The 25679-nt window shown below is 43.5% G+C and overlaps 2 protein-coding genes and 1 non-coding gene across 7 annotated transcripts in view; 1 reads left to right on the top strand and 2 right to left on the bottom strand.

Moving 5' to 3' along the window:
- The window catches only part of LOC132994068 (nucleosome-remodeling factor subunit BPTF-like), a 49110-nt gene extending 39338 nt beyond the window's left edge, over positions 1–9772 (bottom strand). For 4 of the 5 annotated variants that reach the window (XM_061064179.1, XM_061064188.1, XM_061064206.1 and 1 more), the window contains exons 1-4: positions 8975–9772; positions 5798–6620; positions 1682–1733; positions 1274–1442 (exon numbers count right to left, since the gene is read on the bottom strand). In XM_061064179.1, the coding sequence (XP_060920162.1) occupies positions 1274–1442; positions 1682–1733; positions 5798–6620; positions 8975–9548 (1618 nt within the window). In that variant the 5' untranslated portion in view covers positions 9549–9772. The remainder of the gene's footprint in view (positions 1–1273; positions 1443–1681; positions 1734–5797; positions 6621–8974) is intronic. The other variant, XM_061064197.1, reaches the window with a different exon arrangement.
- A 1557-nt stretch (positions 9773–11329) lies between these two features.
- trnas-aga (transfer RNA serine (anticodon AGA)) lies at positions 11330–11411 on the top strand. The gene has a single exon. It is a non-coding gene; the product is annotated as a tRNA-Ser (tRNA).
- Positions 11412–12354: 943 nt separating this feature from the next.
- Positions 12355–25379, bottom strand: nol11 (nucleolar protein 11). Its single transcript, XM_061052912.1, has 18 exons — positions 25196–25379; positions 23856–23969; positions 23578–23634; positions 22577–22725; positions 22117–22174; positions 21752–21893; positions 21302–21508; positions 20576–20652; positions 20092–20215; positions 19840–19931; positions 19149–19214; positions 18870–19054; positions 18513–18638; positions 17231–17482; positions 17010–17088; positions 16097–16189; positions 15772–15879; positions 12355–12793 (listed from the first exon to the last, which is right to left on the bottom strand). Exons 1-18 carry the CDS (start codon positions 25340–25342, stop codon positions 12677–12679), a joined length of 2193 nt encoding a protein of 730 aa, XP_060908895.1. The 5' UTR covers positions 25343–25379; the 3' UTR covers positions 12355–12676.
- Between the last annotated feature and the right edge of the window lie 300 nt (positions 25380–25679).

Here is a 25679-nt window from a genome sequence, read left to right as displayed (position 1 = left end):
AGTTGCAGAAGGAATCACTATCACTCTAATGATTCCCTCCAGGCATGATGTCATCTTTTGTTATTGTTTTGATTGAGAGCCCCCTGGTGGCTGATTTTACATACTGTGGGTTATGTGCATACAGTGTTAGTGCGAGCATAACTTATTTTGCAGACGTGACTAACCCAGACTGGGTTAAATTAAACAGACTATGGATGTCTGTTGCTTTCAGTGGTCTGAATAAGACCGTCTGTTGGGATTTTGAGGTACGGGTATCTTGTTTATTCCAAAAAACAGAGCAGATTAATATTTCCTCGTGAATGCATTTCTTAGCAAATAGATGTAGGTGGTGGAGGGGAGCTGGTGGCTCATTTGTTAGTGCGCATAGCCATTTACGGAGGCTGTAGTCCTCCAAGCGGGCTGTCAGGGTCCGAATCCGACCTTTGGCTCCTGTCCCACATGTCATTCACCACTTTCTCTTTTTCCTGATTTCTGACTCTATCCACTGTCCTGTCTCTCCAATAAAGGCACAAACATCCCAGAAACAAATCCAAAAAAAGAACAAAAAAAATATATAGGTTGCCATAAATACAACATTCATACACCGACATTGAAGCAGTTGGAGCAACATGGGGTCAAGTGTCTTGCCCAAGGACCGGATTTTCTAAGCCTCGTAGGTCAACTTTCCAGGTCAGAAAATCTTACAGATAAATCTTGAAGAATCACATGCCTGATTAAACCGCTGCTACCAGTCTGAAAGGGTTTTGACAAAAGCTGGCACTCATTCCTTTATGTTTGTATTTTTCTACCTTCTGATGTTACCTCACAAGCCGTTTCCTCACACCACGCACTGCAACCCTACTCAAAGCGGAGAACTATAAATCTTCATTACAAGCACCTCTGCCCTGCACCTCTGAATAAATGCTTTTAAACGCAAATCTGCTCTGCTGCAACATTTTCAGACACAGCAGGCACAAAGAAGACACAGGGACTTAGCAGACACACTCAGACCGAAGAGACCGGATGAGGAGCTGAAGGGAAACTCATGTGCTGGATTCTGGCCAAACTGAGCCCAGAGTAAGGTTACATAATGGCGGGGTTGGTTCCTATGGCTCTATGACTGGGTGGCATTCAGTGTGAAATCAAGCAGAGGAGTGGAAGGGCGGAGAGAGGGAAGAAACAGATTCTTTTCCCACAGCCAGACAAGACTGAACTGTGTGTCAGAAATCCCCCCCCGAACTGTCCTCATTGATTTATCTAATGAAACAGAGGAAAGATGTATAGAGCTTTTTACCGTTGGCGGCTGTGAGGTAACACTTGTTGCTGCCACGGGCCTTGTTGGTGAGGTCCTCACTGATGTCCATGTGTGCGTGCACCTCGTCCCTTATCTCCTCCAGCGCTGCGTTCAGGTCGGCCTCCCAGTACTCCTTATCCAAACAGTCTATGAGCTCGGCTAGCTGCACCTGGAGAGTCAAAACAAAACATTAGCTCAATGCTACTACAGCTGCTCTGCTAAACTCCGGGAAAGTTTGGATGTATTTGTGAATTTAAAGAAAGAACAGGATTGCTCAGCATGGCTATGATGAGCAGAAATAAGGAAGAGTTACATAATTTAGTCCCCTAGTTGACATGTAGATCCTGATAAAATGTACTTATTATAATGAATTATCCACAGGAAGGGAAAACGATGAGTAGCATTTACCTTGGTGCTGTAGTACCAGATGGCTTTGTCCTCCTGCTCGCCATCCTCCTCGCTGCAGGGGAGACAGGAGGAAAAGAAATTAGGCGAGGGGAAGGACACAAACAGGAAAATGAAGAGGATCAGAATGGAAAATACCTGCTGTACATGTTCTTGCACTCTGTGTGCCGTTCTGTGCATAAATTCTACTTGATGACATTTTGTCCACAAAGAATTTTCATGTTTCAAACTTTTGGCAGGAACAGCAGATATGCCGTATAAGGCCTATATACGCCGCCGTCCGTCAGCGGCATGCACTACGCCGCCGTTCACTGCCACTCTGGTCAATTATTGTGTTTCCACAGTGTGCACCGCGGTCCGTCTCCAGAGTGTGCCAGCAGCGCCACTACACTCTGCTCCGTTTCAAATACGCTGCGAGCCTATTCTTGACAGAGTACGCTGCAAGCTAGACAGAATACGACAACCCGGACAGGAAGTCAGACGGGGAAACACACAGAGCGTCCGGTCAATTTCAAAATGCACGGAGTATGTGGGGAATGGAGGTTACAGTGTTTTTATTGGATCCTTTTTAGAACTTGTGTTTTCAGCACTTTATAGACACATCTCGAAAATGTCGGCCATACTGGATGCTAAAGGGACAATAATCAGCGATGCACCAATATCGACCCCGTTGACAAAATCAAGACATCTGCAGATAATGCTGCACAGACCGATGTGTAAAGGCCTTTGCACACCGAGTCCATTTTCTTCGAATGCGTTTCTTGGATCCGTAATCAGATAAACAACATTGCGCACAGCCACCTGCACACTGAGTCTGATGCCTTTATTCTTCTTTTATTTGCAGTATGAGACTAAATGTATTGTACTTATCATGCAGAGTCATGATTAAGCGGTTCTTTCACTAAATTTAACAAAAACGGTCCACTCCTGAAAACGGTAGCGAGGAGAGTTTCAACCGTCAATAAAGGAAAGTTTTGTCTTGTTGATGAGGAGCTGCAGAATTATCCAGTTTGATTTGCTGCTCTCTAGACTGGAATCAAACATTAAAAAGGAGAAGCAACTGATCCTGAACAGAGGCTGGCTGTATGTTTGAGGTAGGGACGCACGCACGCACGCACGCCCAAATGTATTTATAAGTTGCCATATTTAATCTTTATCCATGTATTTAGCTTGATTCATCTGCAGGTGATCAAACACAGAGAGGCGTCCCTCCAGTCAACGTATCGGTCGTGACTGTGATCAACCTTATTAAGCTTTTTTTAATGGCAATGTTGCTCATGTTGTGATAACAGAAACACGAGTGAAACTTTTGAAAAACCCAACTTTTGATGTTTTGGTAACTTTGTAGAACATTCCCTGTGTCAAAGAAGCAGACACATAAAGGCAGAGAGGCAGCTCCAACGGCCATGTCGTTCTTCTTGAAATGATTTTCTATCAGCCATCAACAAAAACATTGACTGGGACACTTGAGTTTAAGAAGCAGCAGCTACAGAGCGGACTATAAGACAGCCTAGTGCTCGCAGCACGGTCCATGCAGAGGGACTGAGAAGCCTGAGGCCATGAAACAGTGGTGACTATTTAGCATCCTGCACTTGAGGCACACACACACACACACACACACACACACACACACACACACACACACACACAGCCCGTGACACCTTATTACTGTGCACATCATTCACTGCACGTAGCAACTTACACCCAGACACACAAACTTTCCTTTGTGTATGCGCGCACACACACACACACACACACACACACACACACACACACACAGCCCGTGACGGCAGCACCTGCTGGGGGCTAAACTGGCGGGCAGGATGAAGCAGAAAAGTGAGCGAGAGAGAGAGACAGAGAGAGAGAGAGAGAGAGAGAGAGTGAAATGCAACCATGACAAAAAGCACGCCACCGGTCCTCTTAAATCTTATAGTTTAGGTGATCTCCGAGCTGCTTTATGGTCTATGAGGCAGGCCTGCTGCTGCTGCTGATCCAGCACACACACACACACACACACACCCCATCTGTGACCGCTCCGCACCAAGATCATTTTCAAACGTACAGGAACAATACTGCTGATGGTCAGGGTTTATTAAACACTTCAGGGGGATGCAGTTATTTTTGGTTTATTAACTACAGTGCAGATGTGTGCTTTGACGCAAAACCATGAAAAGACATACTGTGCTAAACGCTACAAATAAATACTACATGATTATAGACTTGTCACTTTACCAGAATTTTAAACTTCATTACAAATCTTGTAAAAATCAGTCGATAAAACACCTGCTTTGATACAACGGCAAAAGAAAGACCTAGGCTCCCAAAACAGGTATCAAACACCAGCACGCTGTCTAAGTAGCACAAATGCATTGGCAACATTTTGCACTGTGCAGGTGTTTGCGTCTAATTTTTGATGGACTCACTCCTCTCCTGTGTACCTGTCTTAATAAATAGATGTACTTTCTTTGAATGCATCTGTACTATAAAATAATGTGTGACGTGTCAATAAAAGTGCATCTCTTTAAAACATGTGAAATCAAAAAGTATCAACGTTTTGAAAAGCTTGACATTCCTACTTGGTTGTTCTGAGAAAAAATGGTAGCAATGATACATATCATGTATTTATATACACATTCTTGCTGTTGCATCGAGGGTTGATTAAAGCATGTGAAAAAAGTTAACTGTAAGTAAACACAGTTGCAGTTTGAATGCAAACAGCCAAAACTTCACACTGACTTATTCTGGAGTTTCTCCTGCCAGCCCCACCTGATGTGAGAACTCAGCAGGATTTTATCTGGAGAATTCACCTCGAGTGAGTGGGAGGGGGTGGTGGTGTTTATATTGTACTGTATATATACTGTGACCAGTGCACGGTGCATATATTGTATGCGTGCAACCTCGACGATCTCCGGGCACGTCATTTAACTGCTGCTTTATGTTTTCAGTATGTTCTTCTCTGCTCTTTTGTTGATATTGTGAATTGATATAAAGGTAGATATTTGCATTATAGCGTCGTACAGCGGACTCTGCTGCTTCGTCCGATGCTTCTGCATTGTTTTTTTTATGTCTTGCCTCAGGAGACCCCCCGCCACCCCTCCTGTCTGACAGGGATAGTCTCCCACTGTGAGTAGCATATGTTAACAGCCAGGTCAGGAGAATCTACGGAGCAGTCCTCCTGAATTGATCTAGATATGTTCAGGAGTGCAGATGTGAAAACGGATTATATCTCAAGCCTAATAATGAATGACATCTTCACTCAAAATAAAAAAGCTTTTAAAGTCTTATTAATGTGTAAGAACCAGAGCATGCTTTCAAATCTGACACAGTCGACTGCATTCAGTATGAATTAGTCGATGCAGTTCTTTCAAGCAGGCACTATGACCCCCTCTCTGCCACCAGAGCCGAGCTCCGGATGGATAAAGCTTAGCTTTGAACATCCGACACTTCTTTGGGAATAAAAATGTAATTAAATGTCACTTAGAGTTCTGACAATGTGGAGTTTGGAGTTGAGCAATTCTGTTTTTGAGTTATCGATGTTACATACAAGTCCTTTGGATGCTCAGGGATTAACCATGACAATCTTGAATGAATTAGAGGATGAAAAAACGGTCGATAGTTTGATACTTTTTGATTCCAAACGTTTTGAAATTATACGAACTCTTACTCTAATAATCAGGAGTATTAAAAGTTACAGTAGTTAATAAATAAAAAAAAACGACAGATCTTAGGTCATACTTTTGACCCAAAGCTGCTGTGAGCGAAAGAGAGAGATATGCCATGTTCAAATGCATAGTTGGCAAATACTTTTCTTTTGGCGTCTCATAAAGATGTAAAAGTTAGTTTATGTAACTTACAAAAAGAGATGACGCTGCTTAAATTGGAAATTTTCCTTGGCAATACTTCGTACCAGAACGATGTAAAAGTATTTGTGCAATTTAGACAGCGTGCAGGAACTTATGAAATCTTGGGTGCCTAAGACTTCAATTTTTGTTGCTGTGTTGTCCAAACATGTTTCCATATTGTTACATTTTTACCGGTATTGTATCGAGGGTAAAACTCTGGAATAGTGACAATCCTACTTTGCAATAGTTGTGGCACATAAAAACATTTTGCACTTACACTACAATGCGGCGGTTAAGGAACCAGTATTTGCGGTGGTGTCGGTCGTAGCCGACTGGCAGTTGTCGTATGAAAGGTTTGCTCCTCTGCACTTCTGGGATGCAGTCGGCCACACCGGGGACCTTGTGCGCCACACACACCTCACACTGCCACTCGTCCTCGGGTACTTCCTGCAAAGGCGGCTTCACACACTCCAGATGGTACACGGCCGAACATGTCTCACAGCACAACAGGTCGCCAAGGCGATGGCATACCCTGCAGTGGTCGTCGTAGGCAACCACACCTTCCGACATTAGCTCCTCTCGGGCAATGTTTGTCGCCAAGAACTGGTCCACCAAAAATTGGAGAACTTTGATTTTGCTCTCCAACGGTTCATACGGGTAATCCTCGCCCTCTTGGCAAGGCAAAATGTGCCGATACTCCGGGTCACTCTCACAGTACGCTCGCACAACCTCCGGCCAGGTCATACCGTCCACAAAGTAAAGAGTGGAGTTGACAGAGTCCTTCACGTCGGTGGGACCAAATGTGGTGTTGGAAGTGTCCTCCTCTCTGAGAATAGCTTTGAGGAGGGAGATGTGGGTCTCTGCCAGCAGCGTGCACTGCTCCTGGCTGGACAACGCCGCACAGAAATCCTCAAAGCGGAATGGGGAGAGACGCAGAACCGTGCCAAAGTTGCGCAGGACTTCGTACACGGCAGAGACATTGAGGAGCTGCGAGTTGAGAACCAGGAGGTCCTCAGAGGATTTGGGAAGGTCCAGGGGAGGAATGTTTTTGGCCTCAAGGATGGGTGATTGCGGACGTAAGGCCCGGCTTCTTCTCCGGCCTGCAAGGAGAGAAAATGAAAAAGAGCCATGAGTGAGAGGAAAGGTGGCAACTCGAACAGTGCATACAAAGAAAATGAATGTGTTTGCAGAGCTGCAGAATCAGTGTTGCTTCAGTCATATTTTTAACCGAAAGCTGTTCAGGGAGAAAGCAGCAGGGGGTCCATTCAGGTTCATATGTCGGCAGAGTTAGGGTTAGGTGTTTCTAAAGTCTTTTTGGTGTCTCACAAAGATGCAAACGGTTTGTTTATTTATCTTACAAACACAGAGAGCAGAGGATGTGTAACTGTTTACATTGCACACAAACACTGACAACGTTTCGGTACAGACTCCTTGCCGATTCTTTTATGAATGCCTGCATTTTTGGTCATTAAAAAAAACAGAAGTGACCCTTCTATTTGTTGCTGTGGTATCAAAGTTTAAAATTCTCATATCATGACAACTCTACCACAATCTTGGATTTGCAGTAACACTGCCTGCAGCTATACTCATCCTATGAGACTAATCCCAGGGAGCCAACATATCTTTCCCTGCCCTACATCTTCACACCCCAAAGGTTTTCCACCCAAAATATACAGTAACAGTATCCTTACATAATTTACACAACGCATGCACACTCTTATCAAATACAAAATTTCACTGGTGACACATCAGTAGCAGGTAATATTCTACAATGGGGTTGTTTTTAAAAGTAGTGTGACATTTAAGAAGTCACATTTTGAAAAAGATGAGTGTCTAAATCTGATTTAAAAGCCTGTTTTTTTTTTTATCTCGTTTATAACAGTCCATATTATCTTTTGTTTACAGTATGATGTAAAATATCCCGCACATGTGATGGTTCTGATTGAGTCTGGATGGTTTTGAACTTGACCCCGTGACCTATTTTTAAATTCTGAACTCATTGGCCATGTCATGAAGAGTTCAAGAAGCATCTCTATAGTCAGCAAGTAGAGCAACTATTCACTCATAATACTGTTATTATAGTAAACAGGAAATTGGTGAAGGTGTGGTATAACTGTGTGGCTTTGACAGCCACAGATCAGGATTTGACCTCCGCAGGTTGAGCATCAAAAACATAATGTGAGTCAACAAGGTGTGTGTGCACTTTGTTTGGACACAGCACGTGTGCGTGTGTATACATGGCGGCAGGAAGCAGTGTAATGTCAGAAGATTGACCCTTCACACTCTGCTGCACAAAGCTCCCATGTTCAAGTGTCTTTAGAGAAATCTGCGGCCTGGTCATTGCATGTAGAGAGGTATGCGAGTAATCCTTAAACCACTTACATTTGTAACAAACTCGAGTGTAAAGTGAAGATTTACAGGGGAATATAATCTGCAGCGTAATGTTTCTCCTGAGAGAACTTCATCCAGCACGTAAAAGCAAAGGTAAGACTGAAGAGAAAAATCATGACCCTATTTTTAAAGGCAGAAAATAAGAATATGTCAAATAATAACTCAACTAATTACATTTAGTGTATTCCAGGCGTGTTTGTTTTCCTATGCACAGAGAAGCTCACACTTATGTGACTTTGGCAGGTTACACAACTTCCATCAGTAACATACATGACCTTCCATGAGCGGGAACGTGACGGCACCAATTTGCTCACCTGATAACGCAGGAGTGGTTACTATGGTAACGGTGCACCATGCAATATTGAAATGAGTTCAAGCTTGTTTGCAACAAGTGGGGGGGGGGAGAAAAAAGAAAGCGCCTTTCTTCAAAACAAAAAACGGCCTGTCAAAGTCAATCAGCAGCATTATGCAACTTTAATGCGTCTCCTGCATTACAGCTGGGTAAGTTTTAATACATTACATTATCACGGTTAAAAGTTGCATTTACTCGGCGGTGAAAACTTTCATGCAGCTTTAAAATACACGTAAAATAACGAACCGGTAAAACGAGGCCTGAAATGTAACAAAGTGTGTGTTTCGATCGAGCTTATTTAAGTTAAACATGAATTTCAGAAGTAGATATTATTGAATGAATGAAATCAGTGTCAGGTAGAAAGACAGTCCATACAGGATGTTCCGTTTGTAGGAAGACTAGTTAAAATAAGAGCGAGCCAAAAAAAGACCGACAAAAAAAAAGCACCAATTAATTCTTAATTTGTAAATTGACAACAAAAAAATGTGCTGATCTGACAAAAGTCAAACACATGAGAGCGGGTTGAAGCGTGGAGCAGATCTGCAAGCCAGCGTTGAGCAGAGCGCACAGTAAACAAAGGCCCGTTTCTGAGTGCAAGCTCCATTTTGAACAATGCGGCTTGGTTTCTCTACTGAGCTAAAAATACAATGCACACTTTAAGTTATGCACACCTGCTTTGATAAAGTGCGTGCACTTGCAAAACCAACGTACCTGGGGTGCTACCGAGCGTGCTGTGGCTCTTAAAGCTACTCTCCGTACAGTAGCTGGCATCCTCATCATCTGGTAGTTCCTCCAGATAGTCAGAGTCGTTTCCCAAGGCCTCCTCTTCTTCAAGATCTGACGAAGGGTTGTCGTTCAGGAGTTCGTCGTCGTCTGACCTGTAGCTTAAATTATCGTCCTCCTCGTCGCTGTTGTCGTCGTAGACCACCTTAGTTTGAGGCCGCCTCACTCCGCCTCTACTGCCGCGGCCGCCTCTCGACCCCCTGCCTCTCCCTCTGCCTCCTCTGCCCCGCGACACCGCGGCCGCCGCCGAGCTAGAGGCTCCAACTTTCCTGCGGCCCCGGGACGAATGAAAGTTCTCTCGGCCGGATATTTCAGTATCTACCTCCGTAGAGCCAGTGCCGATAACGCCAACGCTTGCTCCCCTTCCCCGACCCCGTCCTCTGCCTCTTCCCCGTCCACGCATCCCTCTGCTCCTGCCGCCCCGAGAGCCGCGGACTGGCCCGGGTGAACCTTCCCGCATCATGGCAGCTTGTTTGGGCGGCCTTCCTCTTCTCCCCCTCATTGTAGGAGAGTGTATCTGCTGTTCCGCTTCAATCTCGGTGCTTGAGTATGCCACGCACACCGGAGAAAAGCGGGGAAGAAAAAAGCCAACAGTTCCGGTGCCGGTTCCCGATAACTCCCCACCAAGCCCCGGTCTCAATTTCAGGGTGGAAAGCTCAAACTGAATGGCCGGTGTCCCGCTCTGGGTCGCCTGCAGACGCCATTTTTCTTCTCAGCTCTCCCTCCGTTGAAAACACAGCAGGCCCCAGAGCTGCGTCAAGCTACCCACAAACACCAGTTGCTGCACCGGAAAAGAAGCAATCATTCCTTCAAAATAAAATAAAATAAATAATATGAAATTATATCAAGCAGGACTTATGTGAGTTACAAGCTCGACATTTTTTTTTTTTAGTTTACTTCAATCATTATAATCATAAAGAAATTGTTAAACGCTTTACTTTTAACAGGTTTATTTGTAACACATCCGGAAATGGGGATTACGTCCTCTAACTTCACACCAGCAGGCCTGAGTGGCTGCGGGGTCACGTGACTCACTATTCTTCAATAGACGCAATTGCCGTGCTAGTTCATAAAATTAGATATCCATGCAAACTCTATCCCCCCCGTAGTACTTCATTAGCGTCGGCTGCTGCTTGTGGACAGTTTAACCCGCAGCTGGGTCCAGTGCAATCCGTGCAAACATCACCGTTCATCGTCGGCCCTGTCGCCATCGTCGTCACAGCAAAAGCGAAGCAAGAAGATAATAATAAGCATACCTCCGACGTTGAGCTCTGCTGAACATGCAGCTCTAATAAGTCGTCGTAAAAAAGTTAACAGCGCACAGTTTCGTGGTTGTAATTACAAGCATGCAAGAATGCATTTCGCATAATTTAAGAATTTATTTTCGTCACCAAAGGGACCCACACTTTTGTGTTGAGTCTTATAGACAAGTTGCATTAACCAAATCATCGCAATTTGATCTATTATAGCAATTTAGCCCGGTGTAATGTTAGGCCGAGCAATGCACCGTTTTCTAACACTTCCTGCGAGCTGCATGCAGTTCTTGGAAGGGATGCTTTTCTCGCCATAACACCTGTTTACATGTAACCAAATATTAATAACAGAGGTAAAATCTTGACCAGGTGGCCCGGGACAATACATTAACCTCTCAGGACTATGCAAAAATATGGCAGACATTATTTCTACACAGTCGAATTTTGCATCCATCATTAAATTTCCTCTTCAGAGTCAACACTGTTTGCAGCTCATATTTACGCAGGCTAATAAAATGCGTCCTCTATCGAGTCTACATAACAATAATGACCCTTAACATTTATAAAGTATAAACTTCACATACTTTGTCATCACATAATCTGCCACCCAAAATCAGATTTATACCGTGTTTAACACTTCCGCGAGGTGCGTGCAATTTTTTGTAAGGGATGCATTTCTCGGCATAACACCTGATCACATCAATAACAGAGGTGAAATCTTGACCTGGTGGCCCGAGACACCCCCACACGCCTCCTATGCCACCTGTTGGCCTTGATATTACGACGTAGATTAGAAAATTAAATTCCTTTTGAGTGTCATCGTGTTTTTATCCGCGTGAATGGGAAGTGTTTGAGCTACTTCAAAGTAGCTGACAAACCGAGACCAAGCTTTAGCTAGCTGGCAAATAAATCGTTAGCAATTAAGGCTCGTCGATAACGATAAATTCGCATAATCACTAAGAAATGTCAATGTTCCTTTATAAGAGTATGTTAAGGTTTAAAAAGTTAGTTAATAAAAAGCATGATAACTGTTGTCGTGGCCGAGTGGTTAAGGCGATGGACTAGAAATCCATTGGGGTCTCCCCGCGCAGGTTCGAATCCTGCCGACAACGCAAATAACTTTTTTGTTGTTTCATCGCGATAACAAAGTCATTATGTAGCTTTCCTACCAAGTCCTAACCAATTCCTAACATATTACCTACTAAGTCCTAACAATGTGTTACAGTACACCATAATAATATATATAACTTATTTCTTTTGAAGAACTTCTTTCCATTCTGTAATGGTCTTTTCAGACCAATTAACAACTTTTAAAACAGCAACAACAATGTATGTAGCAAATTTTGAAGTTAAAAAATAAACATCTTCTGTCTAAAAAACAATTCTCACACATCTTAACTTTAAAACAACTCAAACTGTACACTGTAACAATAAATAACTTTTAACTTTAATAACTTTTGAAGAACTTCTTTCCATTCTGTGTTGTTCTGTCCAGATGCTGTACCACTTTCCCCTTCAGCTGGGTATGACCAGTGCTTTTTCTTTTCGACTGACCACATAATTTACACTCACAGTGGTAGTCCTCTCAGCAATGCCGCTTTTTTGGTAGCTCCCCTCTTGCTACACACTCCTGGTCTTCAAGTGCCGCCCTTTGCTGTCTCCATTTTTGGTGACGCTTGAAGTGCGCTGGCAACTGATGTGATGTTGCTGTGGGAGTTGATGCTGGCATAATGCACTGATGGTATGAGGAAAAAGGGTAATATTGCTGAGAGGGAAGTGGAGGTGGTTGTGAGGCCCAGCTGGGGTATGTTAGGCAGATTCTGTTTGGTTAAATGTTGGCGATTACATCCAAACTTTACATTTTCCCTAGTTATTTAACAGAACAGCATACGAGGATTTGAACCAAAGTACGGTAGTTGTTAAATTGCAATAGACAAACTGAAATGCATTGGGGACCTTGTAAAAAGTAAGAACACCTTTAGTACGACCAGTGTGATCTTTTATCATGACAGAAAAAGTGAAGTAATCAAGCAGTAAAAATAAATCAGACATGGATTAAGGTTTTGATTTTGTAATATATTTGTATTCAACATAAAAAGCCATCCTGTGTCAAACAGTACAAAGTCACAGCAGACAGATTTACAAATATTCAGATGCGTAAGGACACAAAAAAAGCTGTTCACTCTCGCAATTCATAATGAACCGGCATAATTTTAACTTTAGTTCATCATGCAAACCAAATAATGGATTATCTTGATATAGGGTAACACTCCTGGATCTGGTGGTCTGAGACTTTAAATCAAACCGAGTTGAGCGAGCACAAGACTGTGAAAAGTTGGAAGAAGACAAATTCTAAAAACACTAAGTTGTTGATATTTTAAAACAGCTCAATGACTTCTATTGAGTATTGTCCAACGTCCGTCTTCGTCCCCTTCATCTTATTGAGCTCCTGCAGGCTGCCCTCGATCTTCCCCAGCTCCGACACCAGTCTCACCTGAGGACACAAGAAGAATATCTTTGTTCAAGTTCTTTCTCTCACAACCGATCAAATTTAAGTTTTCCACACGCGCAGTGGTTTCAAACTCCACCACACACACTCCGAGTCCCCGGTCCTCCTTAACCGTTACTTAAAACAGTGGTTCTCAACTGTTGGGACCCAGAGGGGGGTTGCGGAGCCATTTTCAGTGAATGCCTGGAAAAAAACTTGTGTGAAAAGGTCTGTGAAGCGCTTTTAAAACATGTTTGTTTTGTTCAGTTCTGTCACATGTTTTGTACCCACTGAGGTCCAAACTGCACAATTTTCCTGTAAATAAATCTGAGTCGAAAAATATCATAAATTTGGGTCGGGATTTTTCACTGAGGAGTTGGTGGTGAGTCCTGAGGCTAGAGGAGTAGAGAACCACTGACTTAAAAGAAAAAACCCTAATTATACCAAATGGTTATGTTCGGTTTCTTCATTTGATCTACTAGTTTCAATAATTTTTTCACCTGTTAAAAAATAAGTTTCCTGGCTTTGTTTACAAAAAGTTAGGACGTTGTTTAAAATGTTAATATAAACAGAATCTGATGATTTGCAAAATGTTGAAACCCCATATATGATCAAACATTTGATTTACTCTGTGCTATTTTCAAACAGAGAAATTTCATTGTTTTTTTTAACAAATGTTATGTCCTATTTTGAATTTGAAGCTTACAACATGCTTCATAAAAGTTGGGACAGTGAGCATTTCACAACTTCTCCAGTCTTTTGTTGCCAAATTAAAACAGCTGATGGAATATCTCACAGTATCTCACTTTTCTCTCTCTATTTGCTCCCGCTAGGTTCAATACTTAGGAAGCATGGCATTGCATTCCACTGTTATGCAAACGACAGTCAGATTTATGTGCCACTTAAAAAGAACAATGAATACTCTGTTCGACTGTTGTTTGAGTGTCTTGATGACATAAAGGCCTGGATGGCTCTGAACTTTTTAAATTTTAATGATAAAAAGACAGAAGTGATGGTTTTTGGTGGTACCACTGGGACCCCCCCTGTAGATCTGGGTTCCTTGGCCCAGTATACCAAAAAATGCATCACAAACGTAGGGGTTAAAGTGGACCCTGATCTTAAGCTTGACAGTCAGATTAAGGCTGTTGTAAAATCAAGCTTTTTCCATTTGAGGCAGCTGGCCAAAATAAAGCCAATTCTTTCAAGGCAGCACTTTGAGACGGTAATCCACACCTTTGTTACCACACGGCTGGATTACTGTAATGCATTGTATGTGGGGGTTAGTGGGTCCTCCATCGCCCGTCTCCAGATGTTACAGAATGCAGCTGCACATCTTTTAACTTAACTAAAATTATTTGATTTGCTTTTAAATCTCTCAATGGTCTTTCCCGGCCCTACCTCTCTGAGCTTCTCTACACGCCCACCCGCTCTCTCAGGTCAGCTGATCAGCTGCTCCTGAGGGTGTCTAAAACCAAGCGGAAGCTCAGAGGGGACCGTGCGTTTGCTGTTGCGGCTCCAAAATTATGGAACGATATACCTCAGCACGTTAAACAGGCCTCTTCTCTGACTGTTTTTAAATCTTGTCTTTTCCCTGGCCTTTGACACACAGTAAGGCGTCGACTTATCGATTTATTTATTTTTTGCGTACCTATTCATTTTACTTATGTTTTATGTCTTTTAACTTGATTCTGTATTTCACATTTTTCTTTTATCTCATGTGAGCTGTTACATATTTTATTTATTCCTCTGTACAGCACTTTGGTCAACTGTGGTTGTTTTAAAGTGCTTAACAAATAAAGTTGGACTGGATTGGATAGACAAGGTAACCTGGTAACAGGTTAGTATCATGGTTGGGTATCTAAAGAGCATCTCACTGAGGCCGTTTATAAACCGCACATTCTGCGTTAAACAGTAGTGTGTAGTGTGACTGTCAGTAGTGGTTATTCTGCAGTATGCCAGGCCCCGCTACGCTGGTTTCCGGTCTTGGAATGAGGAAGTAAACAACAGCCCAGCTGGCGGTGAATGCGGCTTCAGTGCAGTATCCTCTTACAGTCTTTGCCGGTGGTTGCTTTGTGTGGTTTGGTCTGATTGTGTTTATTTCCCTGTTATAATGTCTGCTGCTGTCCGTCATTTCCATCTCTGACCTGGCGCTGTGAATTGTGGGAATCAGTACTCGAGGTAAACTGGTCTGATGCATACTGCAGATTCAGTACGACATCAGGGTACTTTTTCGCATACTGTTGATCATTTGTACTGCATTTTGGCCAAATCAGTACGTACAGCTAGGATAGTAGGCGGTTACTTAAAAAGCACCTACTACAGGAGGCGAGCCCTACGAAATCCTGAGTCTTTCTAAAATAAAAATGGGGATGGGTTCACCACTTTGTGAAAGACTGAGCAAGCAAATAGGACAACTATTTACCAATAATGTATTAATGGGAACTTGTCAGGGCCCAGTTGTTCAAAAGGTTTTAGCCAGTTGAAATTATCTGGAGTACCAGTGCTTCAGAACAGAACTAGAATGTGTGCCTGTTTGTTCAGTTTTTGTCTGCCATGTGCTGTACTCTCTGAGGTCCAAACTGCGTCTTTCATTAAATAAATTTGATTGGTTGAAAAATTTCAGAAATGTTTTCATTTTTCATGAAAGAGTCGGTGGTGGGTCCAGAGGCTGCCTTAAAATACGTCACACTACATACTTTGTCCACAGGGGGGCGCCAGAATCCAAACAAACTGAAACATCCACACAGCCAGATATTTTTTTTTACCAGATGTTTGAAATTGATGCTGTTATATGACATCATTTATAAGGAAATTTTTCATTTTTCAAAACCTTTTTTCAACTAACTTGTAAAAATGTTTTCATCAATATAATAGTAGTCGTGTGATAGCAGGGTTGTGTGTTTCCTGTTATATTCCCAGAATATATATATTATTTATATATAGCTAGTAATGTATCTCACACAAAAGGGAAGCCTGCTTTTTACCTGAGACTTGACGAACCGGTGGAGGTTCAGCAGTAACCCTTTGGCCTCTGGAGTCATCACGAGCACGGTGAAATGTGCGTCCAACAGCAGGCACACCCAGTCCATGACCTACAATCGATGTTAAAGGGAAAGAAAACCACCATTATCAAAAGTGTTCCAGTCATATAGAGGGTTTAAGATTATTCAATGAAGTTTTCTGAGAGTGTAGCTGGCCACACACAAGACGACTTTCAATGCACATCATTCCATAGGTCTGTAAAAATGAGATGTGTTTGGTGCACTAACTGTATGTGGCCTAATGATGTGTGTAGACCTGGATACAGACCTGAGACAGACTTGGTGATCTCAATCCATTCATCTGTGGGAACCCATCCTGGGAATATTTCAGGTAAAGGTACTGCAGGTACTGGAGGAAAAGCTGAACGAGGAGAGAGAAATTAAAATTGTCAAACACAGATTAGCACACGTGTTGACAAATGTGTATAGAGCAGGATATTTTGGTGTAAATGAAGGCTGTTTTTATTGAGATTTAAGTCAAAAATCGTAGATCGGGGTGGGATTCACAGGGTAACGAACAATACGATAAGTGGCCTAAAATCATGATAACATCACACTACAGCCATTCTGCAATAATTTATATATTTCAAAACAATCATTACTACTACAATCAACTAATGTACTGGAGTAAATACACCCCCACTGTGAGGTTAATGTGTGAACAACCAGATCAGGAGGATTTCAGGGACAGTCGTCCTGAAATTCTCAGAAGTGCAGATTTGAAAAGGCTAATGATGTGTCACTGGATCAGAGCATTGACTGTATATTAAGATGGAGCAGACCAGACAAGCATGAGTCAGCAGTATTGTATAGTTGATCTCAACAGAGTTTAGGAAGCATGCCTCTAAGGATGATTGCATAGTAGTAGTAATTTTTTATTTCGGTCAACATTTTTAGGAAATGCGTAGAAATAGTAGAATTAAATTGAAAAAAATGTACAAAGGCATGTGCTTTCAAGAAATGACGAGAAGAAAAAATTGACCGAAAAGGTGTAGGCTGAAGCTTTAACTTGTAATACCTACCCTTATTACTTATTATTTTAGGCACTACTACATGGTGTTTGTTCTAGTATTTGTTAGCATCAAACTAACAAACTAAGATGCATCCCGGTCCATCTTTGAGACATTGTGCCCCCCTGAAAAAAACGCACCAGCCACCACTGCAGCGTAGATATGACTTACGACAACTTGCTGGGAGGAGAGATCTTTAAGGTGTGGGAGAAGGTAAGTGTCGCTGTATGCCGTCAGCAGGACTTCATTTCTGTAAATCTTGAGTTAAGATGTCATATTTTCAACTCATTTTTCATAGACAACCACCACACACAGTTAGTAATGATGCTGTTTACCTACAACATGAGATTACATAATTATGGCTACAAAGTGACTTTGCACATGAAGGATACAGTAGGACGGTCTTGTGTAATCCCACAGGACAGATCTGTTCTGGTGGAGTGGAGATCTTCTCCTTGTCCTCTGCTCTGGTGTTGGTGACGGCGCCTCCTCCGCTCAGGGTGTCCGAGCGCTCCTCGTCACAGGAGGTGGGGCTGAAGCCATTCTGTAACCCGACGGGGCCACGCTCTCCGGCCATCAGGGTTTCCATGAAGGAGACGCTGTCAGGCTCGAGGCTCACCTTCTCTGCATCGACGTCTGACATACTGCAAGACCAAGGTGGATTATTTAGTGGTCATCCTCAGGGCTGTAAACATTAACGCACGAGAACTGCATTTATTATTTTTAACGCAAATTAATCATACGGCTTTCCCGCTTCAAACCGCTTGAAACTCAAAACCGAGCCTTGTTCCTCTTGATTTTCCTTAAAAAAAACATGAAATGATAAACGCCCTGCTGCAGACTCGGCAGAGAAAGGGGAGACCTTCACGTTACCGAGCAACCGAAAGCAACTTGAGTGACATTACAGACTGAAGTGATGATGTGATATAAAACTTTGATGATGAAGCCCGATGCTCCTCGACAGTTCTTGGATTATCGATGAAATGAAATAACTGATCTGCAGGCTTGAGTTTCTTTCAACAGGAAAAAAAGAATCAAAGTCAAAATAGATCGACGTCATTAACAAGCTGCATTGTCAAAAAGTCACGGCTCACTTCTCCGGATCGAGTCATTCACAACATGTGAATGTGACTTCAACGGGAGGATCTGACTTCTAAACCATCTGTTGAGAAGATAGGAAACATCTAAGCCAGCCGGACAGAGAGGCTCCTTCTATTGCACCAGGTACGCCGTTTATCATCTCGGTCAGATAAACACGCTCTTGTGTGCTTAAGTTGGGTGCGTGGCAACATCTGGCTAAAACAGTCGCTGTCCAAGTGCAAACGTAGCTGTCTGAGAGTTTGCATCCTAACGTTGCATAGTAGGCGCCTCCGTATGCAGAGTGCAAGCGCAACAAGCTGGATGGACTCGGGTCATTGCGGCTGGGCAGCAGAGGCAGCTCCAGGGGGGCGTCTTTGCAACAGGCCGCTCCTAGCTTTCTTTGCATATCAATGTGGCACATTTGGAGTGTTTCAAAAGTGTGACTGGTCATGATTAATTTTCAAACTGATTGACAGCACTAACCTTTATGGATGCTGAAAGTTACATTAGTGCCCTCCTAATGGTAGCATCATGCATAACACATTCATAGAGTGGGTTCTAGTGTTGATTAAACAGGAAGTGGACTTTAAATACCTGATGAAAGTCTTAAGACAGGCACAGGTGACAGCTTCCGGGATGTCGGGGAAGAACTGCAGGCAGAGCTGACACAGAAAGTAGTCCTTCCTCTCCAGGGCCAGGAGCACGAGGTCAGGACACACACTGATAAAGATGAGGATGGTTAACACTTAACAGTCACCAAAACAATAGTCGAGCTCCTCTTCCAGTATGTAGAGATACTGTCAGATTCAATAAATACAATTACTTTGCAGCTAGGGCAATGATTACAATTGAATTCAAACACAGGTTCTTGAATTTATAAAAGCATTAAATCCCTGAAACACATGCACAAAGAGGACGGATGATCAAATCGTCTATCCAGGCTGTACTGACCTGTGGCACAGGGAGCGAGTGTGCACTAGCTGTGCAAGGGTACTGGGCGCGTAGAAAGCGGCATCATCCAGGCTTCGGGACACGAGGGCCGATGCTAGCTGCCCGACGGAGGGCTGCAGATCCTGCATGTCTGACCTGGAAATGAGCCCGTCCACCTCCTTCTGGATCTCTTCTGCTGGTGCAGTCTGCATGAGGACATTAGACCTTAGTTATAATCAATACATTCTAAAAAGACTTCCAGTACTCGTCAGCGAGCCATTCAAAGAGCCACATTTTTACCTTGATGAGCTCCAGAACTTGGTCAAATGTTGAACTAGGCGCTGACTGGGACTTGCGGGTTGTTCTCTGCATGGAAAGAAAGAAAAATCAAACTATAGGAGACCCAGTTGACAGAAGCAGCACTTAAGTATTACTCCTCAGATGTCCCTCAATTCAGAAAAATACACACGTTTAATAACTGTGCAGAAGCAGATATTTTATTCATTTCAGAAACTGTGCCAGTCTAGGAGGTATTTGAATCCTGCACGGCCACCTTGTGTTGGCTTTTACCTGCAGACGTGGAGTTGGTCTGCTTCCTGTTGGACAGGCAGGTGACAAACACCGGCGGTTAGCTTGTGCTAGCGTGCGGTAGCTTGCAGTGTGGCTACAAGCAGTAAATGTACACGCTACTTCCTGCAGTGAGCTTCAGGTGGTGATGAGCGCAGGAGGAGGGGCCCAGTTTGAATGTTGTGTTAAAAAGCTGCAACAAGCAATTCTACTGACTTCACCTTTAAGTAGAATATAGTAGCCTTGTCACAGTAACATTTTTCCTCTTTCCATAGAACGGGAATTTTGTAAGAACAGTGGAACAAAATTAGAGCTATGACTTTGTATGATGTTGATCTGTGAAAGACTTGAAGCCAGTTTGTGTAAGAATTATGCCTCAGCAATTCTATTGATCTTTTAAAACTCAACACACAGTCAGACTTACAGTTTTCCTCGTCTCCACCGCTCTGGAGGGCGGAGCTTTCTCCCCGTGCAGAAGGTTATTCCAAGACGGTACAGAAGCTGGAGCTTTGGACTCTGCAGCAGTCAGAAGAAGAAGACAAACAAACTGTATTGAGTGAACATGCAGCATCATTATTAATCCATTATTATGTTTAATTGTTCATACATATGGCCCTAACACATTTGCACAAAGTCTCTTCACACTAGTAGCTACTGCAGATTTGTTTCATCTCACCGTCACTCTTGGCCTGCCGTAGTTTTCCCAGCGCAGAGGCCAGGCATGATTTGGGACACTCGTACGGAATAACAGAGAGCGCTTTGCCGTGTGGAATGAACAACTTGTTGGAAAAACTCCACAGCTAGATTAGAAAAAAAAGAGGAAATGAATGTAGTTAACAGTGATCATGTAGACAGCACAGCTAGTTTGTAAGTGTGTCTGTTTTAAGATTGTAAACTGCAGTGAAGTTGTGAGGAGGGACAGGGGGCCCGGTCACAGTGGAGAGCAGACACAATGATCTACCAAAGTCTTACAGTCCTCCATCAGCACCCAGCAGCTGGGAGGACAGGGAGCCTTGGCCCGTAGTCTGGACTTTGGGGTATGGGGGGGGGGGGGGTCATAGTAGCACAAACGGGTGGTAGTCCTGTATGAGCTCGAGGACGCTGCTGCTAGCATGGCTATAAATCATCAGTCAGAAAAAGAAGAAGAGGAGATGTCCTACCTGTCCATAGATTTTACCCGCCATCTCTTTTCCTGCCTGAAGCGTCTGGAAATTTGTGTTCCAGATGCAGAGAAAGTCTGAAAAAGAAAGAACAAACACATTAGATGCTGGCGTCACATGAGTGAGCATCCTAATGGGTTTAAATTCAATCTTTAATTTGTGCTTACATATCACCAGTGTAATGTCGGATATTTACGCCCCCATAGAGGCTGAATGGATCTGCAAACTTGTTCCACTGCTGATCGGCATCAGAAGCGTAATTGGGGGGAATACACTGGCCATTTGTAACATCGGCACCAGCGAGGGGGAACAGCGCTGTGTGTGTGTGTGTGTATGCCCGAGTTTGTGTATGTGAAGCTCACACTGTGTGTTTACACACTGTGCCTCTCTTGGTCCTCTGGCACTTCTGCATCTCAGTTTCACAATGAGTCTTCCCACTCAGTGACAGCGACGCAGATGCTATGTGTAAGTACAAAGGTGTAATGGCGGCGGGGTGTCGTTAAAACACTGTCGCAGAATCGCAAAGTGTATGGGGCTAATCATTTTTTGAAATTCTAGAGTTCACAATTTTCTGACCTACAAAGGTGGCCCATGTGAATCACTGTACATGATCTATGATCTATCATGGGTTTGAGGCTGATCACATCAGAAAACATGGACACACTCACGTCTGAGTAGAGAGCTTTAGTGTCGTCTTTAGAGGCTCTGTTATGAAACTGTATTTACCTTTTCCAGCTCCGGCTGAGGGGTGTGGAACCCCTACGACGGCTACATGGGCTTCATCCAGGACCAGGGCCGACGCTGCCTCCAGCAGACCGTCACCGACAGGCAGTACGAGCAGCAGGCTGCGGGGCAGGGGGAGAGCCTGGGCCCCCTCTTCAGCACCCAGACCCCTCACAGAGACCACACTCTGGTACACGTGACCGTTAGGGTCTGGAGTGGATGACAGGACAAAAGTTAAAAATGAAAACTGAGGAAACAGAATAGAAAAGGCCCCCTTGTGGTCGTTTACAGGCGTGGCATGTCTATAGTAAAACAGACTTCAACAGGATCATCCACTTCTCTCTACTACAAAACTGAAATGTGCCTCATTTTTTTTATTTCTAATTCCTCAAAACCATCCTGTGCAGTCAATTACTGACACTCAAAATATGTTTGCAGGAAGCTCGGGCTTACAGAGATAAAGCAGGCGTATGTGTTTGTCGGTGTAGGATGCAGAGAAGCTGAGCGGGGACAGGCCAGGCTCCTCTCTCTCCAGTCGGTACCTCTGCAGGGTGTTTGGATTCAGCCTCTGCAGGTAGAGAAAATTCTCTCCTTTCTGTGGAAAGACAATGAGAGTTTTTTTGGTTTTTTTTTAAGACAATGAGGTCTTATAAAATACCATAAAAAAGAGTTGGTGCACATTTCTATGGAGAGAAAAATGCTTAATCCTTAGGCCGACGGGCGCGTCATTTTCCATCCAAATACAGAGAATATTAAAACTTGTAATAATCTGACCAAAGGGAGAGTTTGGTGTCTTTTGCCACGACTCTTTTTGTTACCTGTTCAGTTGTGAAGATGACAAACTGCTGTGACTCCACCACTACGAGAGTACTCCACCTGAGGAGAAAAATAAAATCAATACCCGACAAAAAAAACACTTTGATCGTCTAAAACTCATCAGAGAAAAGATATAATCTCTATTTACAGATTCTACATTGAAAAGCAGAATCTGGATTGGCAGCATGAAAAGTGTTCTGGTTTCTGTTTGTAGTACATTTGAAGTGCGAGCCGAATCGACCAATTACAAGTCAGCAGGCTTTGGTTTGTCCTCTGAAAACATCTCACCTCTGTTACAACCTCAGAAGACGGTACAGAGGGGGAATCGAATATTCAGATTAAGGACGAAACATCACAGGGGCGTATACAGCACGCCTTGAAACAGCAGTCTGAACAGGGCTTCTCTTCTCTGGACTTTGCATTTGGAGCGCCGGAAAGCACAAAGGAAGGGGCAAAACTTACCGAATCGCCTCTTCTTGAGAAAGGACTTCCTCGATGGGCTGCTGGGGAGCAGAAAGGAGAGAGTCCAGGAGTCTCACAGCTCCTCTTTGGAACAAAACCACAGGCTCCCCTCCAGGTACACTGTGGACCCTCCGGATATCCGATGACACCTGAAGAGAACATGTGAGGAAAGAGCAGAAGGAGGAATGAGGAAAAGGAGGCAGGAAGGGGAACACCAAGGAGGCACTTGTTTAGTTTCTGTGGATGTCTGTGTGGAGAGTTCTCGGAACTACTGCAGTCACAAGGATGATGTTGATCTTCTCATGAATATTAGGATACTAGATTATGGAAATGAAAATAACAAAGAGCTCACAGCCATTAAATGGGTTCGTGGTCATTTATACCCCTTTTCCACCAAAGTGAACTAGGGGCCAGAGCAGAGCTGGTTAACTGGCCAACAGTCTAAGGCTTTTCCACAGGCAAGGGTCGCAATAGAGCCGTGTCATTATGTAAACCCTTACATCACTGACAACGTCTCTGATTTCGTGGCAGAACTCCAAGCACAAGAACAACAACGGACGTCTACAGCGTCTCGTTTCAGGTAACGCTCCTGGCTTTGCAAACCCACATCGGCATTCAAACACGCCGGCTCCAGAGGATTCATTCTGCTCATCAGGATTTCAGAGGTCTGGACCGACATTAGGCACCTCGTCAAATATGTTTTAAGCGGGCTAGCAGGAAAATTACAGTTTCATATCATGCTCTTGAACAATAACTGGGACAAAGCAGTGAAGACGTACTTGACATACAGTGTATCTGATACAAACCGCTTCATACTCTGAAAGAAACACTTTAGACTGACCGAAATGTACGTGATTATACCCAAGAGAATAATTCTGTCTGACAACAGGCTTGTTCCCTTGCCTTTCAGTGTCACACAGACAATGAATAAACATTTCTACAGTGAGACACGGTCAGACGAGACATCCTCTGAACCACTTGACGGCCATGTTGACACTTACGGTTGCTTTGAAGGTCTTTTCTAGGAGTATGTCTTCTTCCTTCCAAATTCTGATCACCTTCAAAAACAAAAAAAAACACAGACAGATTTAATGTTGGAACAGAGTCATGCACAGGTTTCTGAAAGGTCAGATCTAAGGAGACATAAACAACGACAAAGCAGATCATTGATGCGTTTTTGCCCACATTTATTCTCTGTATCTTTGTACAGCTGCAGAGCAAACACAATACTCTATCTCTTAAAGAATCGGTGGCATTACAGCGACGACAGGAAGCTCACCTTGTTGTCCGAGACCGCCACATACTCCTTTGTCTGTGAGTTGTAGACGGCCGGACACGTCAGAGTCTGTCCCTGTTTCACTGTCCAGCTGCTCAGCGGCTTTTGGTCAGAAACCTGCAACAACAGGAAGACACATGAAATAACATTAATGGAGAGGGACGTCATGATACATCGTGATGCATTTAAAAATACTGCAAAAGGTCTTTTTGTCAGACATGATAAGGCATCGTCTCATAAGTAACTTTACAACATTTAAAAAGTAATGAAAAAAAGTACGACATATTTATAAAGGACATACTTTACTATTTACTTTTTGGTCAGATAATTGAAATGAAGAATCATATTTCTTCTTTCATGAATTGACTTCAATTATATTTCTTTATAAAAAAATCGTCAATCCATTTTCTTCCGCAGCATGCGCAGTAAGTCAACACAGACTTCCCTCTCCAAAGAAATGTTCTCCCCCCCTATTGTGGGCGGCAGTAGCTCAGTCTGTAGGGACTTGGGTTGGGAACCAGAGGGTTGCCGGTTCAAGTCCCGGTGCAGTCTGGCTTCTCTCCATTAGTGCATGTCCATAGGCTCCTGTTTCTGTATGTGTGTATATATCAGCGTGTGTGTTGCATGACTAACAGAGTGTAAAAACTGAAATTTCCCCTTGCAGGGATCAATAAAAGTAAATCTTAGAATCTTAGAATGAACTACCTCCTGGTCTCCTACCCTGGGGAGGCATCCTAATCAGATCCACCTCCCCTCAATGCGGAGGAGTAGCAGCTCTGCTCTACTCTACCATACATCGCGAACTAGGGCTGCAAAATTAATCACAATGTCACCATTACCAGGAACCTTAAAACACACACATTGTGCAATTGAATTTGATGGAGTGTATCGTTACAGCCCCACTGATGAACTTCAGTCCCCGTTATCTACACTTATTTCAAACCATTCACTTTTAGTGAAAGACAGAGGGTCATACACGTTCAGAACAGCTTACGTTTGTAGAATAGGCTCTAACAAGCTGGTGTATTTAGCTTTAAAGAGATGAATAGAATTGGTGAGCTACATGTATTAAATAGTAAGAAATGTGTGTCGTTGTGGATACAGCGGCTGTTCGCTTGTTTTGGCAGACTGGCGTCATTTACACTTCAACCTAAGCGACACTTAAGTGGGATTTTCACTAAAAAAAAATATAAACATATTCATGTATCCCAGCCTGCTGTAACTTTGTGTCTGCTCATGTCTGTTCTGCTGGTTTCTGTCACTAATGCTACGATAACCGGAGGATGCCAACACGAGTCTCACAGGTCAGCTGGCCCACCTTTAAACACACGGTTAAACGTTACCTTATACAACGTGACGGATCGGGTTGAGTCGGTGACCAAGACATGGTCGCAGTCTCTCTCCTCCTCGACCTCCTGAATGCCTGAATTTGACTGATTTTGAGCTGGAACGAGTCCGCACAACGTGTATCCCTCATACAGCGCGGCCATGCTGGACGAGAAGAAAGCTGGTCTCGTCGGATCTCGCGAGACAACGCGCGAGTTGGGAAACTGATACAGAAAACAACAGAGTCCGCGCTTGCTGCCACAAGCCTTGTCCGCTATAACAGCGTTGTTCAAAGTGGGGATCCAGACCCCTGGGGGGTCGTCAGAGAAAGCTGGTGGGGTCGCAGAAACTTGGACAATCTTGCAGTTTTGGATGCAATTTTATGCAAAAGAATAACACACTCCACTTCAGTCAGAATCCAGAAGCTGCTATGAGGGACAGTGATCAGAAAATTGTTGCACACACTGAACACTATAGCTACCTCTTTGTTATATGGAAACA

This window comes from Labrus mixtus, chromosome 2, assembly GCF_963584025.1.
Source record: "Labrus mixtus chromosome 2, fLabMix1.1, whole genome shotgun sequence".
NCBI classification, from domain to species: domain Eukaryota; kingdom Metazoa; phylum Chordata; class Actinopteri; order Labriformes; family Labridae; genus Labrus; species Labrus mixtus.
This window is presented reverse-complemented; position numbering and strand designations above follow the sequence as displayed.